The 23,322-nt window shown below is 43.4% G+C and overlaps 2 protein-coding genes across 2 annotated transcripts in view; both read left to right on the top strand.

The window, feature by feature from the left end:
• Positions 1-14,084, top strand: part of slc6a19a.1 (solute carrier family 6 member 19a, tandem duplicate 1) — a 106,840-nt gene extending 92,756 nt beyond the window's left edge. The window contains exons 10-12 of the mRNA XM_070880405.1: positions 3,654-3,813; positions 8,642-8,804; positions 12,520-14,084. Of these exons, the coding sequence (XP_070736506.1) occupies positions 3,654-3,813; positions 8,642-8,804; positions 12,520-12,729 (533 nt within the window). The 3' untranslated portion in view covers positions 12,730-14,084. The remainder of the gene's footprint in view (positions 1-3,653; positions 3,814-8,641; positions 8,805-12,519) is intronic.
• Positions 14,085-17,584: 3,500 nt separating this feature from the next.
• LOC139264054 (sodium-dependent neutral amino acid transporter B(0)AT3-like) overlaps positions 17,585-23,322 on the top strand; it is a 67,880-nt gene continuing 62,142 nt past the window's right edge. Inside the window, exon 1 of the mRNA XM_070880154.1 lies at positions 17,585-17,726. Coding sequence (XP_070736255.1) covers positions 17,585-17,726 — 142 coding nt within the window. The remainder of the gene's footprint in view (positions 17,727-23,322) is intronic.

Below are 23,322 nucleotides of genomic sequence, written 5' to 3' on the forward strand. Positions count from 1 at the left end.
TCATGTCCTTCCTATAATACGGCGACCAGAACTGCACGCAGTACTCCAGCTGTAGCATAACTCTCTCCCCCTTCAATTCCAGCCTCCTTAGGATAAAAGCCTAGCCTTCTTGATTGCTTTTTGTACCCTGTGTATTAGCTTTTAATAACTTGTATACTTGGATTCCAAAATCCCCTTGCTCCTCTACAGTTCCGAGTTTCTCACCATTTAGAAAATATTCTGATCTATCTTTCTTGGGTCCAAAGTGGCCGAATGCACACTTGCCCACATTGAACATTATTTTTCATATATTTGCCCACAGTCACTTAGTCTGTCGATGTCCCATTATAACTTGCTGCTTCGATCGGAAAAGAAAAAGAGAGATATGCATTTATATAGCGCCTTTCACAACCACCGGACGTCCCAAAGCACTTTACAGCCAATGAAGTACTGTTTGAGGTGTAGTCACTGTTGTAATTTACACACAGCAAGCTCCCACAAACAGCAATGTGATAATGACCAGATAATCTGTTTTTTTTTGTGATGTTGATTGAGGAATAAATATTGGCCAGGACACCGGAGATAACTCCTCTGTTGTCCACCTGACAGACGGGGCCTCGGTTCAATGTCTCATCCGAAAGACGGTACCTCTGACAGTGTAGCACACCCTCATTTTTGTGCTCCCTAGATTTTTGTGCTCAAGCCTCTGGATTGGGACTTGAGGCTACAGCCTTCTGCCTCAGAGGCGAGGGTACTACCCACTGAGCCATGGCTGACACAATTAATTTGCAATACTTACTGTCCCTTCTAACTTAATGTTATCTGCAAACTTGTATATACAACTCTCTATTCCTTCATCCAAGCCATTAATAAACATGATGAATAGTTGAGGCCTCCTTAGGCAATGTAAAGGATTTGGTTGGTAATTGTTCCAAGGACTGAGAATCACCTGGGGTTACTGATACTTTTTCCCACCCTGGGGGAAACAACTAGCTACATGTTACACCCTCAAAGCCTCCTTGATAAAGTGCAACATCCCCAACGACACTTGGGAGTCCCTGGCCAAAGATCGCCCTTAGTGGAGGAAGAGCATCCGGGAGGGCGCTGAGCACATCGAATCTCATCGCTGAGAGCATGCAGAAAACAAGCGCAGGCAGCGGAAGGAGCATGCGGCAAACCAGTCCCACCCACCCTTTCCTTCAACCACTGTCTGCCCCACCTGTGACAGAGACTGTAATTCCCGTATTGGACTGTTCAGTCACCTGGAAACTCACTTTTAGAGTGGAAGCAAGTTTTCCTCGATTTCGAGGGACTGCCTATGATGATGATGCCGACAAGATCTTTATTCATTATTTTGAGTTTGTTATAACAGGGTATTAGTTATGAAATACACCAAACCAATCAGCTTTTACCATCCATGCTCAGAAAGATCAGCATTTCTAAGCATGGTCAAAAGTGTGAGCAATCCTGGCTTCAGAGGGCAACTCGATTCTGTAACGTGGTAAGAGCTGAGTCTTTGCTAAGGCTACAATGATCCCAGAGGTTGTTATATTAGTTGCCGTGATTTGAGAACTTTGCACTTGTAAGAAAAAAACAACACTAACAATGTTCAAACTAAAACACAGACTAAATAATGGAGAGAAAGTTCAACTACTTCTCTTAAATGGGGTGGGACAATTTATTATTGTATCTACTGTCCCATTTGTAAATATTCAATCAGTTTTCTCTGCAAGGACAAATACCAGACTAGAGTGTCGTCAAATGTCTAAGAACTTAGGTAAAAGAAGTGAAAAACCTATAGATTTACTGTTGGATAAAGACTAATTCAGGCATAAAATCAGAGGGTAAGAACAAGCACCATTTCCTTTATAAACAGTTTCTGAGTTTTTCAAACAAAATATATACAAATATTCATCCAAATGGGAGATGTTAAAGTTGTCTTACAATCGCAATGTGCCCCTGTACAATTAGAGTGCAGCTGAAAGGGGAAGAGTGCAAGAGTCAGAGATGAAAGGAAGCATTAGCTTATAGTGGCTGGGGTATTTTCATCTATTCGCTTATATTAGTGAAAAATACCGCGGGGAAGCCCACGTTATTTTCACTGATACTTTTTCATTAACATTACAGAACAGAGGAAACTTGCCTGTGTGTGTTACGTTGGGTTCGATTTTCATATATAGCGTTTTTGATATATATTTATATCTATATTTATATATTTATATTAAGGGCAGGCGGTGGATGGGGCAAGCTCACTGCCAACCCATTGGGGTCGACGTGAAGCTCGAGCCGTTTTTGTGCTTCGGCCTCAATTGAATGAATCTGGTAAGCTGTCACGCAAAACCTGCACCTTTTCGGGCCTGCAACAGCACCTGAAAGGGGGAGAGTGCAAGAGTCAGAGCTGAAAGGCAGCAATAGCTTATAATGGCTGGCAAAGATTTTTGCAACAAGGATATCGAATATTGTCAAACTTTAAGGCTCAAAACACACAAGCAACTACAGTAAAAATCTCAACTTTTCCCTGACTTTGAAGTACGCTCAAAATGGCTGCTTCCTGACTTCTAGCGAGCATGCTTGGTGTTGTGTATGTATATACCCTGTACACTGAATGTACAGTTACATAAGACCATTGAATGTATCTTTACACTTGTATACAATATACCTATACCACCAGAGGGTGCAACTGGTGGAGACCTAGAGCTCACCTGCACACTGCAGGTAACCAAGTATAAAAGGGAGCTCACCTTACTGTAACCTCATTCAGGAGCTGCAATAAATGGACTAAGCTCACAACAGTTCAAGTGCACTACCTTACCTCATGGAGTCATTACTAGAATGCTTACAGACACAACACTTGGTGGGCGGGAGATGGGAATGATGGTAGCCAGGTGGATAGAGAGAAACGTGGTGTCGGGGATCACAATTACTGACCCCTGATTTTAATTTATTCATGAGCCTGTTTCCGGTGGGAGTTCTGGCTGCCAGGATCGAGGCCTGCCGAAAAGCGGACCAAGTGGACAATAAGTCGGAATTTTGGTTTCCCTCACATGTTTGTTCCTGCCACTGCCCGATTTTTTGGTGGGGCAGGAGGGAGGCGAAATTCACTCTCCATTGTGTTGTAAACTAGAGATGATCCAAAACTTGGCTACCAGTGTCCTAACTCGCACCAAGTCCTGCTCACCCATTACCCAATGTGCTCGCTGACCTACATTGGCTCCCGTTTAAGCAACGCCTTGATTTCAAAATTCTCATCCTTGTTTTCAAATCGCTCCATGGCCTCACCCCTCCCTATCTCTGTAATCTCCTCCAGCCCCACAACCTCCCGAGATATCTACGTTCCTCTAATTCTGCCCTCTTGAACATCCCTAATTGTAATCACTCAACCATTGGTGGTCGTGCCTTCTGTTGCCTAGGCCCCAAGCTCTGGAATTCCCTGCCTAAACCTCACCACCTCACTTTCCTCCTTCAAAGCGCTCCTTAAAACCCTCTTTGACCAAGCTTTTGGTCACCTGGCCTGATTTCTCCTTATGTGGCTCGGTGTCAAATTTTAAAATCTTATAATACTCCTGTGAAGCACCATGGGATGTTTCAATACGTTAAAGGCGCTATATAAATACAAGTTGTTGTTGTTAATTTGCTAATGCGAGGAAAACAAATTCTGTTGTTCTCTCTTACAGGCCTTGTTTGTCTGGTGTGCTTTTTCATTGCTTTCATATTTGTCTTAAATTCGGGAAACTACTGGTTGGCTCTGTTTGACACCTATGCCGGCTCCATCCCTCTGCTGATTATTGCTTTCTGTGAGATGGTGGCTGTAATGTACATTTATGGCGTCGACAGGTAAAGATACGATACTCTCACCATTTAAGTTTTGTTCCTAAAAAAATAATAATCCTGTGTTAAAGGAGACTACCGTGCAGATAATTTTTAGTATAGAATACTCCCTTTTCTCTTTTCCTCCCACCCCTCTCTGTCTACAAATTCAGAACGATGAATTGACTTGTTTCCTGCCTTGTTTCTTTTATTTATACAGCGGGTCGGAATTTGCGGCCTCTCCGTTTGCGTACAATGTGCGCACGTGCCCGAAGAGGCCACGCAAGTTCCGGGTTTAGGCGTTCGCTTCACATGCCTCTAAACCCGGCACTAGTGATCTGTCAACATTTCTTTTAGCAGATCGTACGAATACGAAAGTAAAGGGCCTCCACGGGCGGAGAGTTGGGCTACTCCTGCCCAGCGAATGTCCTTAAAACCAGCGTAAGAGTTTTAAAAGATAGAAAAAATAAATAATTTTTATATTTAAAAACCCTGTCCATTATGGTAAGTTTATTTTAACACTACTAAAACATATTAAAAAAAACTTCAACAAAATAATTTTTTTTCTAAAACATTTAATTTAATTCAACTTATATTAATTAATATTAGGGTTTTTTAAATTTATGTAAAGCGTTTTCTTTGTTTTTGGGGGTATTCCCATTCATAGTAATGGGAGCTCCATACAAACGGAGCTATATTTTGCTATATTTTATTAAAAGATGAATTTGGTGATTTTGGAAATATTTATGCACAAATGATCAAAGGTGACTGTTTTGTTAAAATGTCCTGTCAGTAAAGCATATGGGATCCTGGGCTCCATAAATAGGGGGATAGAGTACAAAAGCCAGGAAGTTATGCTAAACCTAAAACACTAGTTCGCCCCAACTGGAGCATTGTGTCCAATTTTGGGCCGTGCACTTTAGGAAGGACGTGAAGGCTTTAGAAATGATACAGCCAAAGCTTCCAGTGCTGAGGGAATATAGTTATGTGGATAGAGTCGAGAAGTTGGGCTTGTTCTCCTTGGGGCAGAGAAGGCTAAGAGGAGATTTGATAGAGGTGTTTAAAATCATGAAGGGTTTGGATTGAGTAAATAAAGAGAAACGGTTTCCAATGGCTGAAGGGTCGATAACGAGAGCGCACAGGTTTAAGGTGATTGGCAAAAGAACCAGAGACGATACGAGGAAAAACCTTTTTACACAACGAGTGGTTAGGATAGGGTGGTGGCTACAGATTCAATAGTAACCTTCAAAAGGGATTTGGATAAATACTTGAAAGAGAAAAAGTTGCAGAGGTATGGGGAAAGAGCGGGGGAGTGGGACTAACTGGATGGCTCTTCGAAAGAACCAGCGCAGACCCGATGGGCCGAATGGCCTCTTTCTGTGCTCTATTATTCTATGATTCTATGAAACTGTTTTATGATATCACGAGTGATTATCATCGGGGAAAATCATTTGATAGCGATCAGATTCGACTAGAGATAGAAACAGTTTCACTGCCTCTCACACCTCATGGGAGTAATTTTCCCAGTTGGTAATGGTGGCAGGGAGCTGGTCCACTGCCATTGCAAATCGGAAAAGTGCTGGCACACTGCCGGGATTTTCCATCCATTGAAATCTATCGAGGTTCCCCAGTCCATGCACAGAATATTACCCCACCGTGTAAGATTGAACTACTTGGACAACGAAGTGCACCACATGCATTGGGGTCAATTTTAAATCCTGCTGTGTGGGAACGGTGCATGGGAAGGGTTAAATATGAGTGGACTTACTTGCTTGATGTCATTCCTTTCCTGCCCGACGCCATTTTATCTTTGCCAATGCTTTACCTTTGACCCTCGGTGACTATTTTAACCTTCCGCTGTGATACTGCAGAGTGATTTAGCATTACTTGTATATCCACTGTGATGTTTACAAATCTTTTACAGATCTTTTAAAAATAACTCACCCTGTACTTCGCACTTGACTCTGGCTAAAACCATTGTTATCCACTCGTGCCGATACACTTGTCATTTGTGTTTGGAACATAGGAACAGGAGTAGGCCATTCAACCACTCGAGCCTGTTCTGCCATTCAATGAGATCATGGGATTCAATAAGATTCAATGAGATCTGCGATCTAAACCCATATACCTGCCTTTGGCCCATATCCCTTAATAACTTTGGTTAACAAAAAGCTATCAATCTCCAATTTAAAATTAACAATTGATCTAGCATCAATTGCCGTTTGCCAGAGAGAGTTCCAAACTTCTACAACCCTTTGTGTGTAGAAGTGTTTCCTAAATTCACTCCTGAAAGATCTGGCTCTAATTTTTAGACGGTGTCCCCCAGTCCTAGAATCCCCAACCAGTACAAATAGTTTCTCTGTATCTACCCTATCTGTTCCCCTTAATATCCTGAAAACGTCGATCAGATCACCCCTTAACCTTCTAAATTCTAGGGAATACAACCCTAATTTGTGTAATCTCTCCTTGTAACTTAAACCTTGGAGTCCGGGTATCATTCTAGCAAACCTGCACTGTACTCCCGCCAAGGCAAATTATCTTTAATGTTTGCTTCCAACCAATAAAACAACAAAGCCCACCCCTTTCCCCTTCCTTTCACGAAGGCCTTGACTCCAAGCTGGGGTGTGGGGGAGAGGATATTGCACACTGATAGTCCCAATCCTGTCCCAATTACTTCTTCCCCCACCCGCACATCTTTATCTCTGGAGAAGTCTCCCAAGGATCTATCCTTAGCATGCTCCTGTTTCTCATTTGTACGCTGCTCTTCCAAACATCATACGAACACATGCCGTCAGATTCCACACATATGCTGACAATGTTCTACCTCACTACCACCTATCTCGATCCCTCCACTGTCACTGTGTTCTCAGACTGCTTGTCCGACATACTGGATTAGCTGTAAATACCTCCAATGAAGCCTTTGGAACCCGCCACAAACTCCATTGCCTCACCACCTCCATCCCTCTCCTTTGCCACTATCTCCGGCTGAACCAGGCGGTTTACAGTCTGTTCGGCATCCTATCTGATCCGGAGCAGGGTTACCGACCCCATATACTCTCCATCCACAAAGACCGCCTCCTTCAACCTCTGCAACATTGCCAATTTCCACCTCTGCCATATCCCATCTGTGCTGAAACCCTTCAGACTCGACTATTCAAATGCGCTCCTGGCCAGCCTCCCACCTTGCAATCTCTGTAAACTTGAGCTCATCCAAAGCTCTGCTGCCCATACCCTAACTCGCACCAAGTCTGGTCACCCATCACCCCTGAGCTCATTGACCTACACTGGCTCCCAGTCGACCATCGCCTCAAATTTAAATCCTTCCCTGGCCTTGGCCCTCCCTATCTATGTAACTATTGCCAGCCCTGCGATCGTCCAATTCTGGTTCATGCACCCCCACTCCCTTTACCCCACCATTGGTGGCCAAGTCTTCAGCTGCTTAGGCCCTAAACTCTAGAATTCGCTCCATAAACCTCCCCACCTCTCCTCCTTTAAGACCCTCCTTAAAGCCTACATCTTTGACCAAGCTTTTAGTCATCCCTTCTAACGTAGTTGTCTTTCGCTTGGTGTTAATTTCTGTCTATTACGCTCCTGTGACGTGCCTTGTGACGTTTTCCGACATTAAACGTGCTATATAAATGTCTCTCGTGCTATTTTATTAAAATTGCTTAATTTAAACCACAGGTTAATTTGATTTATTGAGCAAAATGACTTTGAATTAATAGGAGTAGGCCATATTATAAAATATCTGAAATGTTTAGAAACATAGAAAATAGGTGCAGGAGCAGGCCATTCGGCCCTTCGAGCCTGCACCGCCATTCAATATGATCATGGTTTAGCATTGACACTGATGTGAACTGTGTTTAGCTGATCTGGGTTTCTCGTTTGCTATTCAGCTATCATGCCTGAATTTCAAAATGCTATTGTTTCTTTAAACTAGAATAAATTTGTAGCTTCTGCGTTGAATTACAGCATAACTGAGCTGCATGTTATCGGACAATCACGCGTGCATACGTAAGAATGGGCACTTGGGGTCAGGTAGCAGAGGGCTGGCACCCACTGTGGAACTGTACTCCACCATAACTTATTCCTCGGAGGAGATCAGAGAGGAAAAGCGAACAAAATTGGGAGTGAGAGGCGCTAAAAAGGCCTCCGGACATCCCAAAGCGCTTTACAGCCAACAAAGTACTTTTTGAAGTGTCGTCGTTGTTGTAATGTAGGAAACGCAGCAGCCAATCTGCGCACAGCAAGCTCCCACAGACAGCAGTGTGATATTGACCAGATAATCTGTTTTAGTGATTAATATTGCCTCAGGGACACTGGGGATAACTCCCCTGCTCTTCTTCGGAATAGTGCCATGGGATCTTTTGCATCCACCTGTGAGAGTAGACGGGGCCTCGGTTTAACATCTCATCCAAAAGATGGGACCTCCGACAGTGCAGCACTCCCTCAGCATTGCACTAGAGTGCCAGCCTAGATTTTTGGGTCCAAGTTCCTGGAGTGGGACTTGAACCCACAACCGTCTGACTCAGAGGCAAGTGTGCTACCCACTGAGCCACAGCTGACACATCCAAGTGAGGTCATCCCTTTAAAATGACTCCCATTCATAAACTGCATGGTCAGTAATGGTACATTCGAGAACACGTATCACCAATTGATTGGCGTGGCAGCCATTCTGCGATGAAATAATGAAGCATTAGAATGAACAAGAAATTCCACCAGTTCTTTTACTTATGATGAAGAGCATGGTGATCATGAAGGTCACTAGTTATGTGTCTTTTGCTAGATACAGATGAAGAACCTTTTTGTATCTGTGCACCCGTGTGTCTGCATTATTTTATTTACTTCTTTACAGATTCAACAAAGACATCGAATGGATGATTGGTCACAAGCCAAATATCTTCTGGCAGATTACCTGGAGAGTTATTAGCCCCCTCATAATGCTGGTCATATTCATATTTTACTTTGTAATAAAAGTGAGAGAAGAGCTGACATACATCATTTGGGATCCAGCTTATGTAAGTATATTTTTAAATTAATATAGGCCAATTTCTCTTCATAGCAAGTTGAATTTTTAATTAGAATCATGTTTATAACAGAAATTGCTTCTGCCTACAATTTGCCGTCCCACTATCACTAATTAGTACCGAGGATAAATTGGCTCCTGACGCTTGCTTTCATACATAGTGATTCACTAAAACCACTCCTATCACTACAGTGACCTGGGTTTGATTCCTGATTAGGAAAGTAATTTCGGCTGGGGAATCTAGAACACGGGGTCACAGTCTCAGAATAAAGGGGTTGGCCATTTCGGACTGAGATGAGGAGAAATTTCTTCACTCAAAGGGTTATGAATCTTTGGAATTCTCTACCCCAGAGGGCTGTGGATGCTCAGTCGTTGAGTATATTCAAGTCAGAGGTCGACACATTTTTGGGAACTATAGGAATTAAGGGATATGGGGATAGTGTGGGAAGGTGGAGTTGAGGTAAAGGATCAGCCATGGTCTTATTGAATGCCGGAGCAGGCTCAAGGGGCATTATGGCCTACTCCTGCTCCTATTTCTTATATTATTATACTGACCATCATGTCTCACAAGGAAAAAGGTGACGTGGTCAGTCATCAGAAGTGTGCTCTATGAACCCCTGCGAGGGCCCAGGAGCAACACGGGCCAGCCCACACTGCGATATGTGTGCGCACTAGGTCCGTGCAGCAGAGCTGGTCTCCAGTCGTCTTGGGTAATTCTTGCCACTGGACCAAAACCTAGCTCTGTCAAGCCCGTGTGGTGGCTGGTGTGCAACGGCCACCATACGTTAAAAAAAATCCACACCCAGGCATCTTCCACCCTTCAAGATGTAGTTCGGGATCTGGAATATTAAGTCTTTCATTGAAACACCTGTGAACTCATCCCTTTTCGGCGTGGAAGCAAGTCATCCTCACTTCGAGGGCTGCCTATGATGATGATAATGATATTTGGGGCTGATTTTGAGCTTGTCAACTTTGTTGAAGTAGTTGGTAAGCGTTTGTTAGTTGTCTAGGTTGGCATGAAGGTGTCTTAAGTGGTGTGTTTTCAAAGTAATGCCTATCAAATAGTGACTGTTCTGTTGGGAAAATACTGGGCAGCCCTAGTCTCTGTCACTGGCCCCGATTTGAAAGGGGAGAGTGGGGGGGGGGGGGGGGTACAGTTCACGTGAACACCAAAGTGGGCGGCACACCTGGAGAATTCAGCACTGACATTCTTTGGTATCTCTCCTGCACCTTACTTTTTTGAATAATGATAAATAATGGGGTGGAAATGACAGTCAGTGGCTTGCCGTGGACGAACCCCTCCGAACCGCAAGAAAGCCTCGCACCTACCTGATGGCTCCGGACCTTGGAACTCTCACGCTCCTGGGTCTGCAGGCGTAGGCCTGCGTAAAGGCCCAAACATTCTGGAGTGCAGGCGGTTCGAAGGCATCCCTGGGATCACATGGGCCAGCCCAGCCAATCACAAAGGGGGATTCCCATTATGCTTATGGAGATTCTATTTACAGAGGGAATCTCCAGAAGCATAATAGGAATCCCCTAAAAATACATTCTGACAACACTGAAATAAAAATAATTCATCACAGGTTCAAAATGAATTAAAGTACAATTAAATAAAATATTTAACACAAAAATGTAATTTCTTGAAAAATAAATGTAAACAGAATTGACCTAAACTAATTTTAAATGTAAGGGAATGTTTAAATCATTTAAAAAATGTTATTTTAATTTTTATTTAAACCCTTACTCTGGTAAAATAAGGCCTTACGCCTGCTTTTACTAGGCGTAAAGGTTTGGTGGGTATTCGCTGGGCAGTAGCTGGTCAAATAGCCCCACTCTGCGCCAGCGAACATCAATTTCCTGCAGATTTGTGTGATTTGTCAAGCTGAGAGGGTGTTTCCACTGATAGGGGAGACTAGAACTAGAGGGAATAATCTTACAATAAGGGGCCGCCCATTTAAAACTGAGATGAGGAGGAATTTCTTCTCTCAGAGGGTTGTAAATCTGTGGAATTCACTGCCTCGGAGAGCTGTGCAAGCTGGAACATTGAATAAATTTAAGACAGAGATAGATAGTTTCTTAAACAATAAGGGAATAAGTGGTTATGGGGAGTGGGCAGGGAAGTGGACCAGAGTCCATGATCGGATCAGCCATGATCGTATTAAAAAATTAAAAAGTATGACCTCAAAAGTAGTAATCTCGGGATTGCTACCAGTGCCACGTGCTAGTCAAAGTAGGAATCGCAGGATAGGGGGAGTTTTTGCTAGTGCTGTTGGGGAGGAGTTAAACTAATATGGCAGGGGGATGGGAACCAATGCAGGGAGACAGAGGGAGACAAAAAGGAGGCAAAAGCAAAAGACAGAAAGGAGATGAGGAAAAGTGGAGGGCAGAGAAAACCAAGACAAAGAACAAAAAGGGCCACTGTACAGCAAAATTCTAAAAGGACAAAGGGTGTTAAAAAAACAAGCCTGAAGGCTTTGTGTCTTAATGCAAGGAGTATCCGCAATAAGGTGGATGAATTAACTGTGCAAATAGATATTAACAAATATGATGTGATTGGGATTACGGAGACGTGGCTCCAGGATGATCAGGGCTGGGAACTCAACATCCAGGGTTATTCAACATTCAGGAAGGATGGAATAAAAGGAAAAGGAGGTGGGGTAGCATTTCTGGTTAAAGAGGAGATTAATGCAATAGTTAGGAAAGACATTAGCTTGGATGATGTGGAATCTATATGGGTAGAGCTGCAGAACACCAAAGGGCAAAAAACGTTAGTGGGAGTTGTGTACAGACCTCCAAACAGTAGTAGTGATGTTGGGGAGGGCATCAAACAGGAAATTAGGGGTGCATGCAATAAAGGTACAGCAGTTATAATGGGTGACTTTAATATGCACATAGATTGGGCTAGCCAAACTGGAAGCAATACGGTGGAGGAAGATTTCCTGGAGTGCATAAGGGATGGTTTTCTAGACCAATATGTCGAGGAACCAACTAGGGGGAGGCCATCTTAGACTGGGTGTTGTGTAATGAGAGAAGATTAATTAGCAATCTCATTGTGTGAGGCCCCTTGGGGAAGAGTGACCATAATATGGTGGAATTCTGCATTAGGATGGAGAATGAAACAGTTAATTCAGAGACCATGGTGCAGAACTTAAAGAAGAGTAACTTTGAAGGTATGAGGCGTGAATTGGCTAGGATAGATTGGCGAATGATACTGAAGGGGTTGACTGTGGATGGGCAATGGCAGACATTTAGAGACCGCATGGATGAACTAAAACAATTGTACATTCCTGTCTGGCGTAAAAATAAAAAAAGGAAGGCGGTGCAGGCTAGAAGGGCTGAATGGCCTGCTCCTGCACCTATTTTCTATGTTTCTATTAAATGGCGGTGCAGGCTCGATTGAGGGGCCGTATCGTCTACACCTGCTCCTATTTCTTATGTTCTTATGTTCTTATGTAGAATCTTGACCGATCCCAAGTTCCGGGTTTTCGCGCATGTGCATCACATGTGGAAACCCAGAACTTCCAGAGAACGTGGCAGCGTACATGGTCATAGGCCCCGGAAAATCTGGGTGGGCCATCATTTGATAATGTGACTGGTCATTCTGAATGGGCTAAAGAGTCTATTGGAAAATGCTGACTCTGCAAGCACTGTAATTGGATGCTTTGTCTGTATAACTAAAAGATGGTATGTTTTTGCACTCTCAATAGGAAGGTTTCCCCAATCTTTCCAAGGTGCCTTATCCTGGTTGGGTGACTGTGATCATTGTAATTCTGGCTGGCGTGCCCAGTTTATCCATACCTTGTACAGCCATCTACTTGTTCATCAGAAGCAAGTGCAGGAAGAACAATGACAGGGAGGGCCTTGTCCAGTCAACATCAGTTGCCTCAATGAACGGAATCATAAACAATGATGTATAACTGAACTCTACATAGCAACGGTGGTAATCTGCACTGCCAATTTTCTGCAAACACTGAATTCAAACCCCAAAAAACTGCACAATACTGGAACATGACAAATATCTAAATTTGGTCATATTTTTACGTTGATGCAATACAATTATTTTTATATATGGTGATGCAGTAGATGACTTCATGGCACATCATTGCTTAGAGAAATGTCCATTGTTTATGTATATCTTAACATGTCAGAAACAGAAGTTAGATGCTCCAAAGTGTTATGTTGTACCATTAGTGAAAGGGACACCTATATTGCCAGTTAATATGCTCTAGGATTTTACTATAGTTATCTCACATCAACATCTGTACTCATTTAGGTTCCAACATATGCAGGCCATAAACCCCCAAGTAAACCAGCAAAATATGTACAATTCTGTACAATCGCTTCTGTTAAAAAGCATTGATGCTTCAAAGGTTACCATAGTGATCAGGCCTGCCCTGCCATGACAACTGAGGGAGATATAGAGGCAGTGATTAATTTCTGTACAGGAAGTCACTCTCAAGATCGGTTGCTTTTCAGAGTAATGTTCTTGAAGAGTTGTAAAACAAGGTGATGTTCATGGTTTAGTTTCCTCTGGCCCCATACGACTGTTTTCACATGTAGACAAACATATTGATAATTAGTTCAATCATAGCAGTGCAAAATTAGACAGCTGTCCAATACACATTAATAATTGATCAGTGAAAGCAATTTTATGTCACTTGGTTACATTGAGCCTATTATGTTTGTACCGTTAACTTAACGAGACAATAATAAGTATTAGTATTAGTGCCTTAGCTTAATACTAGATTGGACACTACAATCAACATCAACAGAGTATTAGCATCATAATTTATCTCGCATTAGTGATAGCGAGCTGCTTAACAGTTGTAACTGGACACTTAACCTGTTTGTTTCTACTGAATACAGCAGGCGTAGTGATACAAAGCTGGCTTTTTGCAAATGCACGCCATGACCTTTACTAGTGGGTAAATGAAAAGACAACTTTAAATTCAACTGTTTTAAGGCTAACTAAACTGATTGATGCAATGGCTCTTCCCCTCCCCACACCAGAACAGCCTTTTCAAGACACTTTTCAACCAACTGGAAGAAAAAGCCTCTTTTTTTTTTCTGATTTGCAAAGACAGAGGTTAATGTTTCAAAAGTCCAAAGCGTCATGAAGGCCCAGCAATGGCCAGTAAGTCATCACCTACTTTGCTGCTTATGCTTGCCAGTGAGTCATGAAATCATGTAGATTGTGAACTTGCTGTGATATTGCATTGTGGGGTAACTATGAAGGAGGACGGGAAAGGCAAGCGTGCTTGCAGGACACTGTACAGACGATTTCGGAGCGAATAAAAGCTATTAAGTCATTTTTCAGCATGAAGGATTGCGGAGACTGAATTTGCATATTTATTTCCTTCACATTTCAGAAATATTTAACAGAAAATTAAGGGATAGATACCTTACATGCTGCTGCAAAATAAAAAAAAACTGTTCATTTGGAGAGCTTTCAAAGAAATTTGCATTGATCTCATTTTGTCCAGAAATTAATTTTAATTCTCCAAGTGTAGATGGAAGCATAAAATTGCAAAGGGATTTCGAAAGATTAAGTGAGTGGACAAAACTGTGGCATATGGATTTCAATGCAAGCAAATGTGAGGTCATCCACTTTGGACCTAAAAATCGTTAACTTTGTAAATGGTGCAAAGCTAAAAACAGTGGCGGTCCAAAGAGACTAGGCTGTCCAGGTAAATAGATCATTAAAATGCTATGAACAGGTACAGAAAATAATCAAAAAGGCCATTGCAATGCTGGCCTTTATATCTAGAGGACTAGAATACAAGGGGGTAGAAGTTATGCTGCAGCTGTACAAAACCCTGGTTAGACCACACCTGGAGTACTGTGAGCAGTTCTGGGCACCACACCTTAGGAAGGATATATTGGCCTTGGAAGGAGTGCAGTGTAGGTTTACCAGAATGATATTCTGACTTCAAGGGTTAAGTTACGAGGAGAGATTACACAAATTAGGGTTGTATTCCCTAGAATTTAGAAAGTTAAGGGGTGATCTGATTGAAGTTTTCAAGATATTAAGGGGAATAGATGGAGAGAAACTATGTTTGGGGATTTTAGGACTAGGGGGCATAGTCTAAAAATGAGAGCCAGAGCTTTCAGGGGTGAAATTAGGAAACACTTCTACACACAAAGGCATAATAAAGGAGCATTTACAATCTAAAGTTTTGTCAGGGTACACTAGAAACTCATTGCCCTTCACAATCATGGAACGGAATTCCACAGGGTCAGTTCCTGGCACGCTGTGTTTGTGGCACAGGGCCTCACTCGAGGGGAGCAAGGGCGATTTATTTTAATAGCCATGTTGGTGTTGATTTTCCAGTTATGTACTTAGACACATAGGCTGTTATATCTGTGATGTATTTATGAATGACTCCACGAGGCAATGTGCTGTACTCACAATGTGCTGTACTCAAACTGTAGTGACCTTGGTCCTTTATTCGTAACGCCAGAGTGAGGCACAAGCATGGTGGGCTACCCTTATATACAGCCCCTGCACCAGGGCAGGAAACCCCGGTCTCCACCAGTTGCACCCTCTAGTGGTGCCAGCATAGTTTATACACAGTGTAAACCTTATTGATAGTACATCAGGGAAACATGTCTCCATCTTATGCAGCTATACAGTGACTACACAGAGAGTATATCTATAGTCTGCATATATAACCTAGGTGCTCTCACACAAACGGTGGAATCTGCTTTTAACGATGGATCAGAGCAGATCCCAAAGTTATCAATAAAGCCAACTGATCACTCGATCGGGGTGTAGCCGGTGAGCAGCTGGAACTTCACACTGAGGTGGAGGGGGTTGAAACAGTTGATCTCATATAGCAGCTCAATCCACCAGGACCACGATCAAAAATACTTCCCCAGGAAAAACATTAACTTCATTACATGAAAGTCCACTCAAGGAATTGTTGAAATTTGCTGTTAAAAGAATGGCTAAAAGTTAAACTCAAACGGGATGGGAATACAGAAAAGAAAACCTGGCAGGGAGGATTGCACTGCAGCGACAGAGCCCACTCGATTTTCCCTCCATTGAAATGAATAGAAAGAAAATCCAGTGGCTTTTGTCAAGGCCATCTGACGCTCCATGTCGGGTTTTCCTTTCTGTGCTCCGCTGTTTAACACCCAGGTGGGAATGATGACATTCTAGCTGAATGTTACAGCACAACAATCAACCAGAATCAGCGCAGACCTGAATTTAATATAAGTAATACATTCTGTCTGTTTAGGAGCCCTGAGTCGAGGAAGTGATAGAAACAGTGGTTCTGGACTTAAGTCCTGAACCCGGATCAGAACATCAGGCCTGCGCATGTAGGTGGCTAAACTTTACTTCCAGCTTAATTTCAAAGCCAAACTATTCTAGTTTTGCATTGATTTTCTATTAGTGTCCTGTTACAGAATCTTTAAAGGGGACTTGCTCTATTTTATTAAAGTGGGACACGTTCCATCAAATGGGCAAGGATATATAAACATCTTATTTTTGTGACCTACTATTGTTTAAAATTTTGAGTACTGCCAAAAGCACTGGGTGAACTTGCTCAGAGATATTACTGTGACTGAATCTGAGTGTTAACAAACACGGTTAAAATAACAAAGTCAGCGATGTAGTCTAGGTCAGTGGCTGCTGATATATTATGGACTTCAGAACTTGGACCTCAGTAACGTCCTCTGCACTCATTTAAATCCTCAACAAAATACACAACCACGCTACTTTGGATCCTTGCCCCAAAGCTGCATTGGTAACTGCGCTGCTGTGTGTAGTATTGAGCCATCAAGATTCTCACTGAGCCATCGAGATTCTCAGGGTTTGATGCGTGCTGTGTGCTGAGTTAGCTCGGGCGATGATGCGGGGGTGCTACAATTAGCTTCAGTATCCCTGGACGAAAGAGGGCAGGATTCGGCAGTGGGTTTGTGTCCCCTATCCAGTGCCCTCCCCTAACCCCCGCCGATGGGACCAAGTGTGTGGGGATAAGGTAAGAACAAAGTCAGACATGGCTGCAATATCTTCTCCACTCAAGAAGAGTCTGTTCAGCTGTTCAGCTTCGCAAAAGGAATGGTTGGTCGGGCAGATATTGGGAGCTCTGCTGGCACCTGTGGAGCTATATCGTAGCAAGGGTCACTACCTCCAGGAGAAGGGGAGGAAATTGGTCGGAGAAAAACCCAAATATTGTGACCATGAATGGATTACTTTATGGTGTCTGTTTTTTAAGAAAGGCCACTGAGGGTGACAGCCACACTTTAAGTGTCAGTACCAGTGTGCGAGTTTTTGAAGGAATCCTCATGAAAGAGGAAACTAAGAACGACTTCAGAGATCTGACAGCTTTCCATCTTAATACTGCCCACATTATCTATGTTTCACTACCAAACTCAGGCTGGCTTTAAATTTCTGTCACCTTGTTATCGATTAACAAATGGCACCTTGTATTTGATGGCCTGAATCCGTAGGACACACCTATACTGACAGCTTGTTTTTTTTAATCTGTGTCTATCCTCGTGATTTCCCACTTGTCTATTCAGAACATCTGAACAAATGGCATTGACCCTCCAAGATCTGGCTCCTCCCTGCTTCCCTCCATCTAAATATAACTTGTGGTTTTTCTCAGTACCAGATTATTCAGTACTTTATTGTTAAAGAAATACATAACACATTAATTTGAAAGGAAAATAGAGAGTCACAGGGAAATCTCCAAAATCTGAACATATCCCTCTGTACAATCCCAGTTAGATCAGATGGCAGCAGAAAAGATGGATGATTGTGTTATGGGTGATGCCAATAATAATCTGAAGGAGGGGAGGCCAAAGTGGGACAATAAGTTTCAGTACCTCCTGAGCTGTATCGGATTTGCTGTGGGACTGGGAAATATATGGAGGTTCCCATACCTCTGTCAGACTTACGGAGGTGGTGAGTACAAAGATAGATGAGAAACGTATATATACGGTCGTGGTTAACCTGTGTAAATCTCTCCATAGTTTGGAGTTACTTAATTAAGTTTGGAAGTTAATGCTTCTAGAGGATGAACACTTAACACATAAAACAACATTCCTTTGTCCACTTTTTTTTAGCAGGGGCACTAACGCAGTTAAAATAAGTAGTTTGATACCTGCAAGCAAATAATCAGAACACACTCAGTGTCTGTCCACCAATATCATCTACAGTGATTGCTAAGTTTAAGGGTCCTCATTAATTTCTACAATGGGTTTGATCAAAGCACAAAGATAATCAAACTTCTTTTTCTATCCAGTAGCAACATCTATTATTATTTTGACAATAGCCTATGATTCGGTTATTTTAGAGTATGAATTGCAGTTTCCTCAATTATTTTCCAGTTTAGTCAGAATATCACAAGACTCGACAATAAGAGAAGTTGCATGAATTCCTTTTTGCAAAAAATGTTGTTGTTAAAAGGTTTGCCATCTAGTATCAGCCCATTAATGTGTTTGTTACTAATATCACACATCCATTGGTGTTTTAATCAGCTGTTCACCAGGGGAATCGTTGACTCTTAATTGCTAGTTGGTCAACAAGTTGCCCAGTCTGGTCAATAAAGTTGAGGAAAAAGTGATTGATTATGAGGTGGTGTGGGGGGTTATTGAGCCTCAACATGTGAGGGAGCTGAGTTAACGGGTTTTGATTATATGAGTGTCAGCTTTCACACAATTGCCCCCAGTAGCACCTTTACCCATTTGACCATTTTACCATAGAAAGGATTTAGAAAAATAGAACTAGAAATTCATCTAGGACAATGGTGCAAAATCTGCGGGATCGGATCAGCTGCCTGTTATACGCAGTTGCTGATATTCAGTTGCACTGACTGCAATGGATCTGAATATCAGGGCTTGCATATAATGGGCAGACGATCCGATACCACCCATTCTAAGCCATTGCCTCAGACAAATTTCTAGGCCATAAAGTTATATTTAAAGATTGTGTTTTAATGAAAAGTGTATTCTCAAATCTTTTTTTAAAATGACACTGAAAGATGAAAGATGATTGGTTCAGATTTGGAATGCACTGCCTGAAAGGCTGGTGGAGGCAGACTCAATCGTATTTTTCAAAGGGGAATTTGATAAATACCTGAAGGGAAACATTTACAGGGCTACAGAGAAAAGGCGGGGTAATGGGACTAGCTGAAGTGCTCTTAGAGAGCTGGCATGGGCTTGATGGGCCAAATGGCCTCCTTCTGTGCTGTAACCATTCTATGAATATAAACTATAAGCAATTAATTAACTTGTCTCGGTGGTTGATAAACACCTCACCCTCAGTGTGCTCAGAGGAACCCTGATCCTGAGTACTCGGCAGGGGTTGTCTGTCATAAACCTTCCGCTCTGAACATGGGGAGGTAAAAGACAGAGACACAGGCAATCAGTCATGTTTTGCTGCAAGGGCAAGTTTTGCAAAGGCTCAGAAGGTTACAAAGCGAAAGGAGAGATAGAATTTACTGGGCTAATTTTAACTTTGTGCGACAGTGTAAAATGGGCTATCGCAAATCGGTAGCCCGTTTTACATCTCTCCCAAATGTTTCTTTCCAATGAAGTCAATGTTACAACTATTTTGTGTACAATAATAAATCAGGTGCCCCCTACTAGAGGGGCACTGAAACCGAAAAATTAATCAAATTAACTTTTATATTAGTGGTTCAAATTCAAATTTGGTTGCCAGACCTGATGATGCACTCCAGTCCCTCCAGCGCCCACCTCTCGCAGAAGGCCGCGAGCGTACCGGTGGACACTGCATGCTCCATCTCCAGGGACACCCTGGCTCGAATGTACCCACGGAAGAGAGGCAGGCAGTCGGGCTGAACGATCCCCTTGACCGCCCGCTGCCTGGACCGGTTAATGGCCACCTTGGCCATGCCCAGGAGCAGTCCTACAAGGAGGCCTTCCGATTTGCCCGTTTCCCTCCGCACAAGATGCCCAAAGATCAGGAGCGTGGGACTGAAGTGCAACCAGAATTTGAGGAGCAGCCCCTTCAAATATTGGAACAGGGGCTGCAACCTCACACACTCTACATAAACATGGAACACAGACTCTTCCAGACCACAGAAATTGGGAGTCCGTGAACCGATTTAACATCCCTGGGTTACACTATCGTATAATCAGATATTGCACCAAGGTTGAGCAGTAAGCCCTGCAGCATTTTTGGTGTTATTGGGGTTCTACCTCAGCAGGGCAGGGGGTATATCGCTGGGGCACCTTGCCACTGCATAAGCAGGCTGTGCCAGCTGAAGATCAGTAAAAAAACTGGAGTAGAAATCCCGCTTTCTCCTTCCTGCGAGCGTTCGGCTAGATTTTAGAGAAAAAATGCGCACCTACCTGAAACTGCTGCGCCCGCTGGTGTTCCCGATCCACAGGCCTCCTCTCTCTGCGCGTCATAGCGCGTGCATGTAGGGACGTGCGCAGGAGTCATGTGTGCCTGGACACCCAATCACAGGTAAGTATTTTCTCATTCATAATAATGGGAACTCCCTAAGTTGGAGTTCCCATTATTTATTATGAATGAGAAACCACCCCCCCCAAACACCCAAAACACTAATAAAAAATTGAAAATATACACTACATATTTAAGATTCATTTAAATTAAAGTTATTAATGTCTTTTATTAAAACAAAATATTGTCCCAATTTTTAAAAAAGTTTTTAAAATTATGCCTTAAAATAAACTTACCGTAGTGGGGAGTGTTTTTAACAATAAAGTATGTTTTCATAACTTTATTTTAATATGTTTTTGTGTGTTTTAAAACACATGCGCTTGTAAAAGTGGGCTATGCGCCTGCTTTTTCAGGCGCAAGATTTTTGAGGACATTTGCTGAACAAGCTATGCATAAATATCGCACTCTTACCCTGCAAATGTCCTCACTCCCGATCTGGCTACGATCTGTCAGGCTCCAGCTTGACAGATCGGAAAAGCTGGTTTTCAGCGCATGCGCATTGCGCGCTGAAAACCGGTTTTTCCGATGCCTTCCCGGGTCCGTAGAAACTTCGTATGGGCCCGGGGACGTCGGAATTTCTACCCCATTATGTACAACACCGATTTTGAGTTTGCCACTTTCCCAATTGATCGCAATTGATTGCTCTGTGGTCAATTGCTGTGGAGAAACCAGACTCGAGAGGACAATGAACCCCTCTTCTGTCAGGGTCTGGACCCAGCCTATTAGCAAGCCTGTTTCATGCAAGCTTGCAGAGCATTGGTCAGGGGAGGGAAGTGGAACTGGCAAGAATCCAGTGGATAACAGCCAATCCTGCATCATCTTGTGATGAGCTCATGGAAGGGGCATGAGAAGCATCTGCCCTACCTCCTTCTTTGTGGAACTTATGCACATTGGTGCGACCAAACTCTTCACCCACTTTCTCCAGCGTTCTCTTTTTTGAGTCCGTCCAGGCTAGTCCTGGACTTACCCTCAGCACCAAGACTGCCCTGATGTAATTGTGTGACTCTTGACTGTGGCTCACCTTGTCCTCCCTGATCTTTCTGCCACCTTTGACATGGTCAACCATTTGGTTGCCCTGCCCCACCTCTCCTTTGCAGTCACTGTCCATGCATTGCGCTCTTGTGGTTCCATTCCTATCTGTGCCAATGAGTTCTGTTCCAGGTTGAAGTCTCCAAGGATGAGAATTCACCCAGGACAGAAAGGTGAAAACAAGAATGTTACTTTGCCTCTTGTGCGTACTGCTAATTTCGGCAGCTGAAATTATGTTTGCGGATTAAAATTTGACTGACAATCACGAGTAATTTCTGTCAGAGTGCTTCTGATCAGCGGTCATAACTTTGGACGAAGGTAGGCTGAAGCTCCAGAAGGACACCAAACTTTGAGGAAATTCTACGCCAATGACTCACAGCCTGTTAACACCTTTCCCATTTGTCTACATAAATCAGTTATTCACTTTCAGTTGACTCTGGGATCAAGGAGATATAAACCACATAGAGAGAAATGCTTGCTCTGTGAAACTTGTAGGTGTTTATTAACACATGTGAATAAATAATTAACTGAAATATCAGCTTGGCTCAGTTGGTAGTATTCTCGTGTCTGAGTCAGAACATTCTGAGTCCAGTACTAACACAATTGAGGATAGTGTTGCATTGAAATGTTAAATAAAGGTCACATCTGCCTATTCCAGTAGTTCAGCTTATAAGAACATAAGCACATAAGAAATAGGAGCAGGAGTAGGGCATTTGGTCCCTCGAGCCTGCTCCACTATTGAATAAGATCATGGCTGATCTGATCATGGAATCAGCTCCACTTCCCTGCCCGCTCCCCATAACCTTTTACTCCCTTATCGCTCAAAAATCTGTCTCTCTCTGCCTTAAATATATTCAATGACCCAGCTTCCACAGCTCTCTGGGGCAGAGAATTCCACAGATTTACAACCCCCTGAGAGAAGAAATTTCTCCTCATCTCAGTTTTAAATGGGCGGCTCCTTATTCTGAGACTATGGGCCCAAGTTTCCACATGATTTGCGCCTGATTTTTAGGAGCAACTGGTGGAGAACGGACTATCTTAGAAATCGCAATTCTCCACATTTTTTTTTCTGCAGTTCGAGTCAGTTAGAACAGTTCTACTTTGGAACAGAATTTTTTCTTCAAAGGGGGGCGTGTCCGGCCACTGACGCCTGATTTCAAAGTTTCCACAGTGAAAACGTACTCCAAACTAAAGTAGAATGGAGCAAGTGAAGATTTTTGTAGAACTGAAAAAACCTGTTCTACACATTAAAAAATCAGGCGCAGGTTACAAATTAGGCGTCCAGAACGAGGTGGGGGGGGGGGAAGGGAAGTCATTAAATTCTATAATAAATCCTTATTTATACTTATACAAATATTATACAAATAAATCCAACCTGAATAAACATTTATAAGCAAAGAAAAGATTAAATAAACCATCTTCCTACCCGTGTGAAAGTGCTTCAGGCAGGCCTTTCGGGACCGAAGGCTGAACGGGCCGGCCCGAGACTTCAGGCAGGGCCCGTCCCCAGCACCAGATTTACAGGTAGGTGGCGTTGGGTTGGGTCGGGTCGGGGAGGTTCGGTTCGGTTCGGGTCGGGTCGGGGGGTGGGGGGAGGGAGAGTGGGGGGGGGGGGAGGGAGAGAGAGGGAGAGAGAGGGAGGGGGAGGGAGAGAGGGGGAGGGAAAGGGAAAGAGGAGAGATAGAGAGAGAGGGGGGGGGAAGAGAGAGAGAGGGGGGGGGAAGAGAGAGAGAGGGAGGGGGGAGGAGAGAGAGAGAGGGGGGAGGAGAGAGAGGGGGGGGGAGGAGAAGAGAGAGGGGGGGGGAGGAGAGAGAGAGAGAGAGAGGGGGGGAGGAGAGAGAGAGGGGGGGAGGAGAGAGAGAGGGGGGGAGGAGAGAGAGAGGGGGGAGGAGAGAGAGAGAGAGGGGGGGAGAGAGAGAGAGAGGGGGGGAGGAGAGAGAGAGAGAGAGAGAGGGGGGAGGAGAGAGAGAGAGAGAGAGAGAGGGGGGGAGGAGAGAGAGAGAGAGAGAGAGAGGGGGGGGGGGAGGAGAGAGAGAGAGAG

The sequence above is a fragment of the Pristiophorus japonicus genome, chromosome 5 (assembly GCF_044704955.1).
Source record: "Pristiophorus japonicus isolate sPriJap1 chromosome 5, sPriJap1.hap1, whole genome shotgun sequence".
Lineage (NCBI taxonomy): Eukaryota > Metazoa > Chordata > Chondrichthyes > Pristiophoridae > Pristiophorus > Pristiophorus japonicus.